Source organism: Silene latifolia, chromosome 9 (assembly GCF_048544455.1).
Source record: "Silene latifolia isolate original U9 population chromosome 9, ASM4854445v1, whole genome shotgun sequence".
NCBI lineage: Eukaryota > Viridiplantae > Streptophyta > Magnoliopsida > Caryophyllales > Caryophyllaceae > Silene > Silene latifolia.
Window position 1 is genome coordinate 15,787,932 of NC_133534.1, and position 18,380 is coordinate 15,806,311.

At 31.3% G+C, this 18,380-nt stretch overlaps 1 protein-coding gene across 1 annotated transcript; it reads right to left on the minus strand.

The window, feature by feature from the left end:
* Positions 1-1,409: 1,409 nt before the first annotated feature.
* LOC141599217 (uncharacterized) lies at positions 1,410-7,353 on the minus strand. The gene is made up of 9 exons (XM_074419161.1): positions 7,094-7,353; positions 5,996-6,044; positions 5,807-5,895; positions 5,638-5,694; positions 5,445-5,507; positions 5,248-5,313; positions 3,757-3,843; positions 2,379-2,472; positions 1,410-2,057 (listed from the first exon to the last, which is right to left on the minus strand). Exons 1-9 carry the CDS (start codon positions 7,196-7,198, stop codon positions 1,561-1,563), a joined length of 1,107 nt encoding a protein of 368 aa, XP_074275262.1. The 5' UTR covers positions 7,199-7,353; the 3' UTR covers positions 1,410-1,560.
* Positions 7,354-18,380: the final 11,027 nt, after the last annotated feature.

Consider the following 18,380-nt stretch of genomic DNA (forward strand, 5'->3'; position numbering starts at 1 on the left):
TAGCACACACCAAAGACGTACAGCGGCTCCCACTCCCCCTCGTCATCAGGAAAAAATAAAAATATACTCTACACCGAAATTTTATATTTTTGTGTATGACCTTATTTGGTCGGATTAATTTCAGAATAAACATATTTTATTAGAAGGTTTGACTATCATATTATAATTAACAGATTAATTTGATTGTTTGGTAATTGACAGATTATGATTAGTAGATGGTTAGTTTTCTTTGTAAAATGGAGAAAAATTTCCTATTTTACAATATGCTAACTAATATGCTCGGGTAAGGTCTATGATATGGTATCTTTAGTAATCCCCCGTCTCGATCAATATATAGTTATCTATTGCTTTTGACACAAAGATTAAAGAAATAAATATGGGTGAATTTGAACCACACAAATCACTTAACTCCATATACACATGAGAAATGGCCCAGAAAAGGTTATCAAGAATGAAAATAGATAATTATTCACTGAAACACCCAAAAATAGAAATAGATACTACTGAATGGGACGGAGGGAGTATCTTGAGATAATTATCAAAAAAAAATAAAAAAAAATGTGATAATATCTTGAGATTTTATAGAATATTTCTTCATTATCTTGTTACCTTAAGTCTGTAATTATAAATATAGATCTTATCCTAGGGTTTTCTACTACCAAATTGTAGGTATGATGAAATAAGTAACAAAACGACCTCATTTTCTACTCTACCGGATTAAGTCGATAAAACCCCTGTAGTCACTATCAAAACCCTAGCCTTTAGGATGAAATCAAGAGAATCCCGAAAATTATAGCCCTCAATCTTTCGATTATGAAATAAAATCTTGTTTCCGTATTATTTATAAGAATTTGTGCTCCTTTTAAGGTTCACCTACTATGAGAGATTTTATTAAAGTTAAATAATTTAAATTAAATAATAATTATTCCTTACCTTTAATAGAAGGGGTTTTCTAGAAAGTTTAAGTAGCCCAAAAAAGAGTGATTATATTTCTCAAATTCAAAGTGGGTTTACATTTCAATATTCATATTTTTTTTTTTTAAATCATCCTCAATTAGAGCAACTTCAATTTCACAAGACAATCGCTCACAAGTGATATGAGCCATCTTTGTCCTATTGATCATATGCATGTTGGGCCTAGTATAAACGTGCTGAACATATTTCAACAGTATTAGTTTGGTTATTTTCTGTGTGTTTTAACAACTGTCGGAATGAAACTGGCATCAGAAAACATGTTTTGATTGCACTGACCTATTTTCTCCAATATATAGATTGCATTAATATGTCACATGCTGGCTTTTTTCAGAACATAGTCGTTAGTCGGGAAGCGAGGAACGTAATTTGAGCAGATATCAGTTGGTCTGCAACTGAGTTGCACATTGTGAGTTGTGACCCCAGAAAGAAAGAAAGAAAGGTAAACAGATTAAGTAGACAATAGAGACAACACCAGTACACATTGATAATCCCTAAACCATCTTATCCTCATTAATATAACATCAGTGATTTTACAGTTAAGCAACAGGTGTAGCAATCAATTTCTCAAAATTATCGCAGTTTAGTTTAGCCTGATGGGGGAGGTGGAGGCGGCATTGAATATTGCTGTTGCATAGGAGGCCTACCAAGTAACTGTTGAGGAGGAGGCGGCGGCCTCCAGCCAGGCGGACCCCCCATAGACATAGGAGGGGGTGGCCTTGCTAGACCTTGACCTTGACCTTGCTGAGGCGGTGGTGGTGGCTGCATCATGTTTGGATGCATGGGTCTAAACTGAGGTGGCGGTGGCATAGAGTGCTGCATAACTTGACCTGGATGCTGTTGTTGGCCTGGCCATTGACCACCCATCTGCATTGGTGGTGGTGGTGGTGGAGCGAAAGCATTCATTGGTGGAGGTGGCCTAAATTGCTGCATTGGGCTTGGCGGAACCGGGACTGCACCATTGGCCATGGGTTGAGGAGGAGGTGGAGCGGGTACGCCACCATTGGCGGTTGGAGGACCACTAGCAAATAAAGTGTGGGGCCTGCTTTTGGGTGCCTGAGGATTACTGGCGGCCAGAACCCTCTCTGAAGTTCAGAGTAAAGTTATTTAAAATGTTAGATAAATACTTTAATTCAGTGCAAATTACTGTTATTCTATGGTCAATCGAATAGCCATAGTATGTTGCGTGATTAATATTGGTCAAAGTCGACGTCGCCTGACTACCAAAGTCAAATGGGGACGATAAATTTCGGATGAGAAACACTTGTTAACGCGTCTGACTAAAATAATAATCGATGCTAAATTTTGGCATTTTTTACGATACTTGATGTAAGAAGGGTTTCTAAGCAACCATTAGAGAAAATGTGATGAGCAACTTTTATCAAGAAACGAAATCGAAAACTGACCTGCTGGAGTGCCATGTCTCTCTCCTTTTGTATCTTTCTTGTATGCATAAGACACTGCTATTTGACGATTGCATAGATATTGGCCATTCATTGCCTACAGTACCAAACAAAACCCAGTACTTTAAACAAACCGTCTTATTTGTATGGCCAACCATATCAAGTTAGTACCGAAAAAGGATATTAAGTTCGGAACCTGATGAAGTATGGACACTGCTCATGTAATGAGGTCAGTCTATTCTTGTCAGGTCCAAGTTGGACGCTGACACTTTTGTACACTAAATACAAACTTTTAACAATAATAAACCGAAAAATAGACAAATCAACGAAACAACAACGCAAACCCCTTGATCCCAAAATGCTTTGTGGTCGGCTAACATGAATCAGCATTCAAAATCGTTTGGGCACGAGTCCAATAAAAAACAAGTTCTATATAAGCAAAGGTAAATGAAAATAGAATTTATGTACCTGGAACTAATAGGTTGTAAAATATAGAGGCTAAGAAAAAGTGAAAAATGGGAAAAAGCTACAGATGCATGAATATGTTCCAAACACCTTATTGGGCACTACGAGTACGGACCACAAACATATGTCACTTTCTAGTCTCTTCAGTCTTCACCCATATCCTCAATAATACAGATTGATACCTCCAAAATTATATGAAGAAAGGTGGTTCAAGGAATCAAGGTTCAGAAAATCAGAACTATTTACTAACTGATAAAGAATCAAACTGGAATTGGGTAAAAATTAAGATGTTGAGGAGCTTATGAATATTGGATGGTGGATTAATTATCTGAATGGAAGTTAATGATGAATCCTCTAACATGTCGTATCTTAATGTATTTTCAATATTTACATATCCATGAGGCATTGTTGCGCCATAACTAGACTTGTGTCAATCCTTTACGAAAAACATAATGAATCGTACCCGAATAGATGATGACTGAAGTAACTGAACCTTGATTCTATATTACAAAGTAGCATTCAATGATGCAAATGATGGTGAAAGGAGAAAGTTAAATGTATCATTCCTCAAAAGCTTAAAGAGCAAGCACTGGCCGAGGATTAAGGGCTTACATTAACTCGAGAAAATTATAAAGCATCAAAATTCAAAATAATCAGATAACTAATACACCTTTTTCATTGATTTCTTCCACTTTTCCTTTTTGGTCCATTTCTTCCACTTTCTCTTTTTGGTTTTTCACTGCTCTCACCTTCCCCCACCCATCTCTCTCCTTTTGGGTAGTTTATACATTATCTTACATAATGTGCCACTTTGGGAGTGGAACAAATCATAGAAATGGAGGTAGCAGTTTTATTACAGTTACAAGGCCAACAACTACACAGCAGAAAGATAATGGATATAAAACAAGGTGCATACCTCAATAGCGGCATCTGATGCATCGAAAGAATCATAACTAATGAACCCAAAGCCTCGTGAATTTCCTGTTTCTGGGTCTCTCATAATCTGCAGAGCAACAAGACCAATCAGATGAATAGATACCTACGGTAGTATGCTTTACATGATAAATAGTGTAAGGACCTGATACAGAATCTATTGGGATCAGTCTTAGAATGAATCTCAGGAAGATGACTGTTCCACTCTTTTCTTTGATTAAAAGGAGCGAGTGTATTTGCTTAATAATATAAGACGAGCATGTTGGCGAGCAGGTTAGGAGACGAGCATGTAGGCATCAGATTCCCTGACCTTATTTTTTGAAATGATTTAATGTGGAAAAGAAAGAACTCAATTAAATAGGTGTTTTTCGCGTCGAACAGATTATGAACTTGACCTTCTAAGGCAATCCTGTTTACCTTTTCGTCCATGGAAAGGTCAACTGAATATTTATTGAGTATAAAGTTCACTCGCCACTTAACTCTTAGCATTAACACGTTAACAAAGGGCTCGCCAACAAAGAACAAAGTCTTCGACTTCAACTTGTTCGTCTTTAAATGCGAGTAGCTAAAGCTATTCACGGGTGCCTACTGAAAACAACTAATTAAACCTATCCGATGTAAAGTGATTAGGTTTAGGTGTTTTAGAGTTTACATAGAACTCCAACATGTCAGCTGTATGTGTCGCGTTATTGTACGTCATACAAGTTTACCGAACAGACCAAATACTAACAACGATGCAACAACTACCTGGCGTCGAATAAAAACACAAAACACTAAGGAGGAGTTTCTCTGGAAAAAAAGAGAGAAAGGAAAATGATTCGTCGACCTATAAAACTGTAGGTTACTTCCTCCATCCTATTTATATTGTCCCTTTTGACTTTGGGAGTTAAATTTGATGGGTATTATTTTGATAATACACAATAGATGTCTTTTCAAAAAACTGAAAAAAATTATAAGTGTTGATAATTTTAACTAACTTTACATATGAACCGGACCGGCTGGTCCCAGTCGGTCTCCAGGACAACAAAAAGATGGTGGCCGGTCTCCGTTCAAGTCCAAGCTTGAAAAAGAACCTCAACTTACCAATCTTAGTCAAATCGGTCCGATTCAGAGCCGGATAAAACTGAACCCAAAGGGTCTGGTCCGGGTTCCCTCCTAACCGGTTCGGTCTCCAGTTTTAGGGTAAGGGATAATCCGGTCTCCACGTTCTTCCAGTGACTAGTGAACACCCCCTAGGTCAAAGGAGACAACTGGGGCTTGTTTCCAGGGAAAGATGGTTTTTTAAGTAAGATTGAGAAAAATGGTTCAAATGTTATTTAAAGACACCCTTAAAGTCAAAAGGAAAGATGGTTCACCTTCCCTAGACAATAAAGAATAATTTCAGGGCGTAATCATTTGAAAGATGGTAGCCTAGAATTAACAGTCCACACAAGTTACACCAGTATGCTAAAACACGAGGCAAACGTTGCATTACCTTCGGGAATGTGACAATGACACCAAATGCACTGAAAGTATCATGCAAAAGTTTTTCATCTACGTCCTGCAAAAAGAAAAAAGCAGATTCTATGTCAGAAGAGAGCAAGAACTCGACAAAATTTAATAGTGTGGCACAAACAAATACTGTGAAACAGAAACTTTATAATAGTGAGAAGATATATCAAAGTTCCTTACAGGATCCAAATTCCCAACAAAAAGATTTGCTCCAACATCCAAGCTCTTCTTGTCTTGAGAAGCCTGTAAAATGAGCAGAGATGGAAATTAAGAATATAAGAAAAAGTAAAACTATAGAGGAAGTGGACATATGCTGCTCACACATATCTCAAAAGTTCACTATATTATCATAGCTGGACTGGATAATAAATACCTTATTCACACGTATGGGCTTCCCATAGAGTTTGATCATGTTAAGAACTTTGATAGCCTGCATTACATGATGAAATAAAAAGGTCAAAAACAGTTTTATATTGTGTCTCCGGAAACAGCAATAACAAAAGGGTAAAAGTTACAGAACCAAATCTTAAGAGAAAGCTTACATAATCAGCATCTTCTTCACTTCTGAATTCTACAAACCCATAACCTTGATGAAGGTTTGTCACTCTATCTTTAGGCACATACACATTGACTACAGAAACAGCAAAAATTATATGAGATAGGTCACCAAGGTCCAAACTATTGGTCTAACAAATGAAGGTAATTCAGAAAAATTATGTGCAAAGATTTACCAACAGGGCCTGCTTGAACAAATATTTCCCAGAGCAACTCTTCTGAAACCTGCAAGAGATCCTTCATAAGGTCATAAGGAGGGATTGGATGAACACAGTCGTACTCCTCAAGAGATTGTTCCCGCAAAACCCCAAAATGAAAATAGCATTGAGAACTGCATCAAATGATTGTTTTCAACCTAGCTACTCAATATTCTTCCAAAATGATGCCACAGATAAACAAAAATACACATCTCAAGAATTTTACACTATTTCAAAACAAACGTTTATATTTAGCTTTGGTAGTCATATGACACTAACTCTGATAGCTAACCAATAACACAATTACTGTCTAAGACGGTTTTACATTAAATACCCGTCTTCACTTCTTTCAAAAACTATTCATGACTCTAATGAGGATACATTGGTGTTTGGTAGATGGATTTACACTAATTTGTGTAACATACACAAATCCTATTAAATCCATTAAATTATCCTATTGAGCTAAATTAGATCTAAACTCTAAAGTCATGCATTATGTATTGACTTAGCCAAATCAAGATTTGAGCTACTACTTTGCTGACAGTTTAATAGCCAACCAGATTACTAACACGCCCAATAAGAAGAGGTAAGACAAATACGCAATTCGGTCATAATGTACTAACTGGCACAGTACGAGTGTTATACTACACTCCCTCCAATCGAATCCACGCAAGCCGCCTACAACTACCGCAATGGAATAAAATTGATAAAGAGGTAGCAACAGCAGCAACACCGCACTAAACTACCAGATTCCTAATACGTCAAATAGGAATTAGTAATACAAATAAGCGATTCGGTCTTACTAGAGTAACTGGCACACTCCGAGTGTCGTACTCTCTCCAATCGAATCCATTCAAATCGCCTACGTCTACCGCAATATCAAAATTACAGGAAAAATTTGATAAAGAGGCAGCAACACGGCACTAAACTACTAATAACAAAAATCAAATAACTCAAGGCATACGATAAGTCACAATCAATCACATAATACAATCACAAACCCTAAAAAAGAGGATAAAATAGGGCAAAAGGAAACCTTAGAATTGAAAAAAATGGTGAGAAGAGGGAAAAATTAACCTGAGCTTCGAGATTACCGACATAAGCGGTGGCGTCTTGATTACGTTCGGCGGAGTGTTGACCAAGTAAGTTCGCTCCAACTCCAGGTGCGATTCTTGTTGTCATTTTTAATTAGGGTTCATTCGTCGATTGAAGTTGGGGGTTTTGATTAGGGTTTTGGCGATCTAGAAAAACCCCAATTCGATTGGAGGTTAATTGTTTTAGCGGCCAACTTGGTAAATCAATGTATATATATAAAAGAGGCTTTTTTCAGGCATCCTGAGAAACTCCAACTTTTCTAAAACACTTATATAAATAAAATATTTTCAATAGTTATTAATTAAAAGTTATTTATTAAAATTGAGAAACTCCAACTTTTCTAAAACACTTATATAAATAAAATATTTTCAATAGTTATTAATTAAAAGTTATTTATTAAAATAAACACAGTATTGTGAAAAGATATAAATTCAGCCCAACAAAAAATGCAAAAAATAACGTATATATAAAAAATTGTTGTCCTGCGTGGTTATACTTCTTTACAAGAATTCCTCTTACATTACAAGTCTACATCCTCTACAATATGAAGGAAACAAGCATATTTGACTATTTAAACCACTCTGATTACAATTACATACCATTGTTTTGTTTTCACCCATTATTTGCTTAACTTGATTGACAATTGATTATGGTAAATATTAATTGGTTGTTTCTCTTTCATTATTTTGATAGAATATTTTGGTTATTTCAGAGACTATGACAAAGAAATTGGATTCCTTTATGGTGGATTAAAGGTAAGCTAGATTTTTAATAATCAAGCACTCTAACTATTAACGTAATAACGTCTAATGTCGATCTACTTTTTTTTTCCATTACACATTTACGGTATTCCCACCATTCTTATAGTATTCTCAACTTTGTTTTTGTTTTGTTAATGATCCTATAGAGTATGTATTAAATTTCATATTTATACTTTTAAGGCTTTATTTTTCTTATGAATTAACGTCGTCGTATTAATTGTAAAATCTTAATATTACTTTCTCTTTCTTATATTTGGAGGAAGCATGGCAGAGATCTCTATTCGACCGGGACATTCATGATCAAAACTCAAAAGTAACACTATATGATCTATTTTATAAGTATAATATGCTATTCCACAAACTAAGATATACATAGTATTTTTTAAGATTACAATATCTGATCTTAAAGTGTGCAATTCAAGTACAAGATACTTATTTCTATTTCTAATATGGTATTCCACCAATATATCTTAGATTTTAATTGAATAATATGTTTATATAATGTTAAGTAGGCCATATGTTAAAAGAGGTTTAGTTGAGTGATGAACTTAGTAGGAGGAGGGAAAAAAAAGAGTGGTTTTACTTCATTAGTAAATATTTAGCTTTGTAGTAATGCGTGTGATCAAGCATCTATGGTCTTAGAATTATGATTAAATACGTTGAGGAGTTTTTTATTTTCATTTTTGCGTCACATGAGGCATGAATATATTGTCACGATAGCTCCGTCTTAATTGATAAACTAACCTCTTTGAATAAGGCGTATGAGTTGTATGGGGAAACATTACTATAAAAGATATACTCCTTAAAAGACTACGGAGTATTATGTAATTATGTAAATGAAAAAATAAATAACTTGGAATGACATCGAGATTCACGTTATTGTTAAATTATTAAGAGTGATGATGTTTATCCTAAACTTTAAAGGAATTCGGCATGAATTATACTCTTATCTTGTAGATGATATGTGTTTGCTACCGAGTAATATTTTTTTCATATATACTTGCAATATGATAGTCATATTTTATATTAGCTATTTTAGCTATAGCAAAACTTTAAAGAAGATATAACTCGAAGAGAAATTTTTTGATAGTTAAAATACGAATATCGAGGTCATGTTGGCTATGAATTGTTTGATTATTAGGACTCTTTTCTTTTTGAGTTCTCACCATCTATCTATATACTATAAAGTATAAAGTATATATTACGAAGGATAATAATTTAATATGTTATGTAAGAGATTTTTTCAGTCGATTTGGATAATCTTTTTCCCCATCAGTAGTTCATTACTATATCATTTTCAATTGAGTAGTACATACATTAGATCTCTCAAACGGCCCAAACGGGTCAGGTGTAGGCCGGGTCAGAATATGGATCGAAATGAATACGGTCGAGTCAAATACATGTCGCGCTATACGAGTTACGGATCGGGTCATGATCATAATACGAGTAAAAAATTGTTAAGATGCTTTTATATATTGTCCTTTTCTAAAAAAAACTAATAATTTGACATTTTATATATACGTATTTAGTAGTTACCGCATTTATATAGATTTTTTTATAAAAAAGTTATTTTTTATAAGTTACATTTAACTATTTAAAAAAAACTCACATTTCATATATATTTATGTAATTATGTATAAAAATATAAATATTTATTTGGTTAAATAAACTACTTATTATATACTTGGAAAAAAATAAGTTAGCAAAAATTTTGGTTCGTTGCAAGTTTTAGTAACCGTGCAACGCACGGGCATGAAATCTAGTATATACTACTAGGTAGTATTCCCGCTTCGCGCGGCCTGTTTTAATATTTTATGATTATAATTGAAGAAAATTTATATAATTTATATATGACCTCCAATATTTTCTCTTATAAATAATTTTTTCTCAAATTTAATATTTTTAGGTTTAACTTCAATGTTTTAAAATAAAATACATAAGAGTTTTAATTAAAACTAATAAGTGATAATTAATTATGCATGATCAACATTTTATAAATAAATTTGTGACTGGTGAAATATCATATTAATCAAAATAAAATTTATTCGAATAATACAACAATCAACAATAAGTTCTCAAATTATATCATTTCACGATATTTTATGTCTCAAATCAATTAATATTTATTCAAAATGATGTGAACATAATTTTATGTAATTTTTAATTTTTTATGTATAACATGTGACATTTATCTATCAAACATATAGAGTTCAAACTCAACTTATTCAAATGTTTTGATTGTGTCTTGCATGTGATATGTGTCAAACATATCTATGAGAAATTTGCACCTTTTGTTTTCTTAAACAATTATTTATAATGATGTTAAAGAGTTTATTACCTGTAAATATAATAGGTTGAAATTTCTCAAATATTATTTTTTGATGTTTAACTTCAAAGACATATAAAATATTTAATTAAAAGTAATACGGAGTATTTGGTTTGTCATAATCAATATTTTATATTTGATTTATACATATTTAATTAAAGATATTAAAAAATGTAACGTGTTTTCTATTTTTTCATGTCATTTATAATATTATATTACTTAATAATCATTACTTTTGTTTTGATTATTCAAATGTACTTGCGATCACTATGTACATATACACTCGTACACATACTCGTTATCACACTATTGAAACCTATCAAAATCTCATATGTATTCAATTTGCCTAATATAATTTTTTTCATTCTCGGACTATAAAAACTTATCTCTTAGTAGTTTTTTTAAAGTTGTGTTTTTAATATATACAATTACTCTTCCAAATATATTTTTCTTAATAGATTTAATAGTCTAAGTTTTATAACTTTCTCAAAATGTTTTTTACGTGAATGTAAAACATTGTGAGACACTCACTTTAATCATCTCTACATATCAAAATAACTATTTCAATAAATATAATGAAAATTATACTCAATTAAAAGCATTTTTCACAATGAACGTAATTATTTACATTTTAGATTTTTTATCAAAATAACTTTTTAGTAAATTTAGAATCAAATCACCGTAATTATTTAATATAAATTTATAATAAAATTTATTAAACGATAATTAATACTTTGCTGAGATTTATACAGCATTTATTATGTTTGTATTTAATTTAAACTGTATTTAATATGTGTATTTAAGGCTGGGTTGACACGTGGCGCATCCACAGTGTTTCAACCCAGTTATATATATATATATATATATATAGAGAGAGAGAGAGAGAGAGAGAGTGGTTCTTCTAAGGTCCTTACATCCATTGAGTCCCTAAGTCCTTATAAGGGCCTTTGGATGGAAGGGATGTAGGGATGAGATTACATCTCATTCAAGGGTCACAAATGAACCTCCCTAATCTCCCTCCCTAATTGTGTATAACTCTTCCATCATTCTAATCTCCCAACTCACTTCCTCATTATTCATTCATTCACACTTCTCTCATACACTCATTCTCTCTCATCTTTCTCTCATTCTCTAAAAAAAAAAACCAAATCAACAAAAAAAAAACCAACAAAAAAAAAAACCAAAAAAAAAACAAACAATGACAACTTCATCGACAACCATTCACCACCACCATAACAAACCACCTTTCCACAACCATTCACCACCACCATACCGTCCTCCCTCCTTTACCCCACCACCATTCACCACCACCATATCGTCCGACAAACCACGCACACCCCGTCTCCACATTTTCGAGACCACACCACCGGACCACCATCAACCATCCCGACTCCACCACCACGCATCCCACGCCAACCACCACCTGCGACCTCCTCACGCCGTCACCCTCTCTCCTCTCTTTCTCGCCCCACCACAACACCACTGCAACCACAACAACAACAACACCAGCCGCGACATCAACAACCACAACCAACCCGACATCCCTCTTCTCTTCCATTTCCCGCCACCTACAGCCACCCTCACGGCCACCCAGACCCACCACTCGACTCCTCTCACCACCCTCGACCTAGATCTGTCCATACCCAGACCCAAACCAACCCGCAACCCCTTCAAAAATGAAGCCCTAAACCGGGTCACCAAAGTCCTTATATTCGTTCAAATTTCAAATTTGAAATTTCAGATTTGTTATTTTGTTTTTTTCGTTTGTTTTTTTTTTTGTTTTTTTTTTTTAGATTTTAGATTTGCTTTGGTTTTTAATTTTTGTTATTATTGTTATTTGGTTTTTTGTTTTATTATTGTTATTATTGTTATTTGGTTTTTAATTTTTGTTGGTTATTGTTATTTGGTTTTTAAATTTTTGTTGGTTATTAATTTTTTGTTGGTTATTGATGGTTGTTATTTAATTTTTTTTCAGATTTAATATTTGTTGATTAATTACGATTTTTCATATTTATTTGGTTTTTATAAAAATTATACTATTTACGACTAAAGTTATACACTTACAACATTAAAGTTATACATTTTATGACTAAAGTTATACACTTTTTACATTAAAGTTACACTATTAACATCTAAAGTTATACAGTGTATAAATTGAAGTTATACAACCATTCAAGTTTGTTTTGTTGGTTTTTTTTATATTTGTTTTTTTTTTGTTATTTGTTTTTTTTTTAATTATTGGTTAATTTTTTATTATTGTTATTGAAGTTTTTTTATTGTACTTTTTTGACTTATTGGTTTTTTTAATATCATCTTCTTATATGTTGTTTCAAATTTGAATTTATAGTTCTAAAGTTATACAATTTTGAACTAAAGTTATACAATTTTGGACTAAAATTACACAAATTTGGACTGAAATTATACAAATAAAGACTAAAGTTATACAAATAAGGACTAAAGTTATACAATTTTGGACTAAAGTTTTACAAATTTGGACTACAATTATACAAAAAATGATTGAAGTTATACAAATAAGGACAAAAGTTATACAAAAATGGACTAAAGTTATACAAAAAAGGACTGAAGTTATACAAAAATAGACCAAAGTTATACAAAAAAAGACTAAAGTTATACAAAGATTGGACTAAAGTCATACAACAATGGACTAAAGTTATACAAAAATGAACCAAAGTTATACAAAAATGAACCAAAGTTATACAAAAATGGACTAATGTTATACAAAAAATTGGACTAAAGTTATACAAAAATGAACCAAAGTTCTACAAAAATGAACCAAAGTTATACAAAAATGCACCAGAGTTATACAAAAATGCACCAGAGTTATACAAAAATGCACCAAAGTTGTACAAAAAATGGACTAAAGTTATACAAAAATGAACCAAAGTTATACAAAAAAGGACCAAAGTTATACAAAAATGAACCAAAGTTATACAAAAATGGACCAAAGTTATACAAATATGGACTAAATTTGGTGCATTTTTTGTATAACTCAGTGCATTTTTGTATAACTCTAGTGCATTTTTGTATAACTTTGGTCCATTTTTGTATAACTTTGGTTCATTTTTGTATAACTTTGGTTCATTTTTGTATAACTTTGGTCCTTTTTTGTATAACTTTGGTTCATTTTTGTATAACTTTAGTCCATTTTTTGTATAACTTTGGTGCATTTTTGTATAACTCTAGTGCATTTTTGTATAACTTTGGTTCATTTTTGTATAACTTTGGTTCATTTTTGTATAACTTTAGTCCAATTTTTTGTATAACTTTAGTCCAATTTTTGTATAACTTTAGTCTTTTTTTGTATAACTTTGGGCTATTTTTGTATAACTTTGGTTCATTTTTGTATAACTTTACTCCATTTTTGTCTTAGATGAAAAAAAAAAGTATCTCACAAAAAAAAACGAGATTTAAAACACGAAATCTTAAAAAAAAAGTATAACAAGAAGACATTTAAGAAAATGAATAAAAAATGATAACTAACAAAATAAAAGACAACTAAAATAAAATAAAAGACAAAAAAAATAATAAATGGAAAAAACAACTAAAAACATACAAATTAATACAAAACGAAAAAAAAAAAAAACAACGAAAAAAAAAAAAAAAAAACAATGGCGGTGGGGTGGCGGCGGCGGGGGTGGTGGGTGGTTATTTGGTGTCGGGTGGGTTGGTGGTGGGTGGTGGTGAATGAGGAAGAGAGAAATGAATGATTTATTTGAGTTTTTTGATTTATTTGGATTTTTTGGGTTTTTGGGTTTTTATTTATTTATTTGGGTTTTTTTTTAGAGTTTGAGAGAAGAGAGAAATGAAATGTGTAAGATGAAAGAGAAATTGATGAGTGGAAAACAAATATATAGTAAATTAGTGATTAATTAGAGTGGATTAGTGAAGGAGGAGAGAGATGGTGAGATTAGCTTATAAACACACTTTTTGGGGTTGATCTCATCCCTCCATTTCCCTCCATCCAATGGCTCATAATAGAAACTTATGACCAATATAAATGTGGACCTTAGTTGATCTCTTCTCTCTCTCTCTCTCTCTCTCTATATATATATATATATATATATATATATATATATATATATATATATATATATATATATATATATATATAGTGTAAAGATCATTTGAGTCTCCTCTTACACTTGAGTCATGAGTTCTCATCCAAGCCATTGGATGAGGAAGATGGGTGGTGGAGATCAAAACACAAAAAGGTGATTAATTAGCCAAAAAAAACACTCTCTCTCACTACCTTAACTAATCCACCCTAATTATCACTAATTTCACTATATATAATTTATCATCACACCCATTTATCTCTCATCTCACACAATTCATTCACATTCTCTATCAAAAAACCCAATAAAATCAAAAACCCAATAAATTCAAAACCTAAAAATTCAAAAAAAAATTCCCCCTCTTTTCCTCACCAACCCACCTCCTCAGCCGACACCACCTCCTCGGCCGCACCACCACCTCACCCCACCCACCACACCGCGGCACACCCCACACCTCACAGCAATAATAAAATATCCCATTGTCGTTAAAATAACAATGTAATTTTAGCATTGTTGTAAAATATGATCCCAATATGTAACCACCGTACACTTATCCTCCTCCCCAATATTCTCCACTACTTGGTTCAATCATTCAGTCGTGCGTGTAATGTTACATTGAATAGATCTAGTTTTTTTTCTTTTTTAATTTTCTTTTTCTTTTTATTATTATGGTAGTGGTTTACAAATACTCCGTATTGTTGTCATGGTGGGGTTATTTACTTTGTTTTTGTGTTTGTTTATGGTTGTGGACTACTGGACGTGTGGTTGTGTTTTTCCCTTTTTTTTTTTTTTTTTTTTTTTTTAAAAAATTTCTTATCTATTTTTGTAAAATAAGATGGTGGTGGTTATTATTGGTGGGTTATTGTTGTAAAATATGATCCTAATATCATTTTTTTAAAAATGAGATAGGGAGGAGGAGGACTTATATGATCCTAATATCATTTCTTTGGTATATTTTAGTTGTATGTTTTTTAAAAGAAATTTGATTTTTAAAAATTTTAGATCTCACATAATATCATTTATTTTTCGAGTAAAAGTTGTGTTGGTGGTGTTGTGTTGGTGGAGATTTGATTTTTAAAAATTTTAGATCTCACCGTACATTTATGGTATTTTTTTTTCTTTTTTGGCTCGTTTTTTCAGATTATTTCGTTTCTTTTTTTACAATAAATTTCAGATTTCATTTTTATGTTTTTCATTTTCTTTAGATTTGGAGGTTATTTTTAAAATAACACTTTTTTCGGCTAAAATTACACTTTTTGTTGTTAGAATTACACTTTTTTCTGTTAGAACTACACTTTCTTCTCTTAAAATTACACTTTTCTTCATTAAAATTACACTTTTTCTGTTAAAATTATATTTTTTTTTGCTAGAATAACACTTTTTTCGGCTAAAATTACACTTTTTTTCATTAAAATTACACTTTTTTTGTTAAAATTATACTTTTTTGGCTAGAATAACACTTTTTTCGGCTAAAATTACACTTTTTGTTGTTAGAATTACACTTTTATCTGTTAGAATTACACTTTTATCTGCTAGAATAACACTTTTTTCGGCTAAAATTACATTATTGTTTTATTTGGTGAAATCTCGTTTTTATGTATATTTTTAAAAAAAATCGCATTCTTGTTTATTACCATCTATACATAAAAAAAAATCGCATTCTTGTTACAACTTTTCTCTATACATAAAAAAAAATCGCATTCTTGTTTTTATTTTGTGAATTTTTTTATTTTAGTAGTACTTCTCATATAATTTGTTAAAATTATACTTTTCTCCATTAAAATTACACTTTTCTCCATTAAAATTACATTTTTCTTCATTAAAAGTACACTTTTCTGTTAAAATTACACTTTTTTTTATTAAAATAACACTTTTTCTGCTAGAATAACACTTTTTTCGGCTGGAATAACACTTTTTTCGGCTAGAATAGCACTTTTTTCGGCTGGAATAACACTTTTTTTCGTTAAAATTACACTTTTTTCTAATGAAAAAAGTGTAATTCTAGCAGAAAAAAGTGTAATTCTAACGGAAAAAAATATAATTCTAACAGGAAAAAGTGTAATTCTAACGAAAAAAAGTGTAATTCTAAAGAAAAAAGTGTTATTCTAGCAGAAAAAAAGTGTTTACCGTTAAAATTACTCTTTTTTCTTTAGAATTACACTTTTTTTCGTTAGAATTACACTTTTTTCGGTTAGAATTACACTTTTTTCTGCTAGAATTACACTTTTTTTCATTAGAATTACACTTTTCCCGCTAGAATTACACTTTTTTCGTTAGAATTACACTTTTTTTCGTTAGAATTACACTTTTCTGCTAGAATTACCCTTACTTCTATTGGACTAATGTTACACTCTCAATGGACTTGGTTATATTCTCATTGGACTTATGGACTAATGTTACACTCTCAATGGACTAAAATTACATTCTCGATGGGTGATTTGAAATTATACTTTTCTTGACTAAAATTACACTTTTCCGGACTAAAATTACATTCTCCTGGACTAAAATAACAAATTCATTGGACTGAAATTACACTTATATGGACTAAAATAACACTTTTTGTTGTTAAAATAACACTCTTAAAATGCTAAAATTACAATAACTTGTGATAAAATGACAAAAATTCAAAATATTATTCGTTAAAATCACTCGGAAAAGATTGAAGTTAAACTTGTAAAACGCTAAATTCTCGAAAATATTTCTTAAAATTACACTTTTTGCCGTTAGAATTACACTCGTAAAATCCTAAAATGTCAAAAACTTGTCTCGAAAAAAAAAAAACGAAAAAAAAACGAAACAATAAAAACTTGTCTCGAAAAAAAAAAAACGAAAAAAATCGAAACTGGAAAAATGTTAACAAAATTTTCATAAACTTTGAAGTATAAGACAAAATATGGTGTTAATTGTGTATGATAATGAATTAGTGAATGTATTATTAAAACTAGAGAGAGAAGTGAATTCATTAGTGTTAAGTGTGTTTTTTGTTTTCAATCTCAACCTTCCACCATGCATGATCCAAGGGTTGTGGGAAGGACTTATGGACTCAAAAAAAAAAGGGACTTAGAAGAACTTTACTCTATATATATATATATATATATATATATATATATATAAGATAGCACTCCTTCACCGACTCATCACACTCCCTCTCCTTTGTGACGGGTATATTCGTTCGTCACAAGCTTGTCACAGGTCAAATATTACTCGCATGGGTTGATAAGACAAAAATTAGAGTGCCTTGAGAATCATAAGTGATTTGTCTTATCTACTCATATGAATTTTATTAATCCGTCACAAGCTTGTGATGAATATCGACCGTCACAAATGAGAATTTGTGTCCTACTCCAGTGTGAGTTGTAAGTTGACTGGTAACGTTTGTTAAGATCAAAAGTTCTAAAATATCGAAGGTATGATGTTATCGTACAACTTGATCAATGGACGAGTTACCCTAAGTTAAATTATGGTTATTTAAGGGAAATTATTATATCTATTTTCTTAATCGTACAGGTATAAGGTGCGTGATATACTACTGAATGGACGTGGGAATTTCTAATATCACAAAACTACAAAAAGGAAGGATTAAATGATTAAAATAAGTGATCGAATAATAAGTTGGTATCAAATTCCCCTCATCATGTCTATTCTAAAATTAAAAGCACAAATCGGTTATTGCTGGCAAAATTTTAATAAATTACAAAAGAAAATATTTGATAAAAATAAATTGGTAGAAAAAAATAATTAAGTAAAAGGCACAAATCGGTTATTGTCGGCAAAATTTCAAGATAGATGTTAAATTAGAAAAGAAAATAATTTGATAAAAATAAATTGGTAGAAAAAAATAATTAAGTAAAAGGGATGAGCTCATTCTAGCTAAATAATGGAGACTTAACTTTATTTAGGTTGAATAATTTAATTTTGCCCAAATTTACGTTAATATAAAGAAAGGTCTTAAATTATACGGAGTAATAACTACAAATATTTCGCTAATTTTTAAATTTATTATATCATTATTTATATACTCTATCTATACAATATCATAATCCACATATTATCAATATATACAATATAGTTTAAAAGACTACATAAAACATTAAATTTTATTCCAT

What these genes read in the sequence shown, in the direction of transcription:
- LOC141599217 (XM_074419161.1), bottom strand. Translation starts at nt 7,198, where the DNA reads ATGACAACAAGAATCGCACCTGGAGTTGGAGCGAACTTACTTGGTCAA. An exon ending in GTGAAGAAGATGCTGATTAT is followed by an intron (nt 5,695 to 5,806) that starts GTAAGCTTTCTC and finishes CATGTAATGCAG; the next exon opens with GCTATCAAAGTTCTTAACAT. An exon ending in GAGACATGGCACTCCAGCAG is followed by an intron (nt 2,058 to 2,378) that starts GTCAGTTTTCGA and finishes TCTGAACTTCAG; the next exon opens with AGAGGGTTCTGGCCGCCAGT.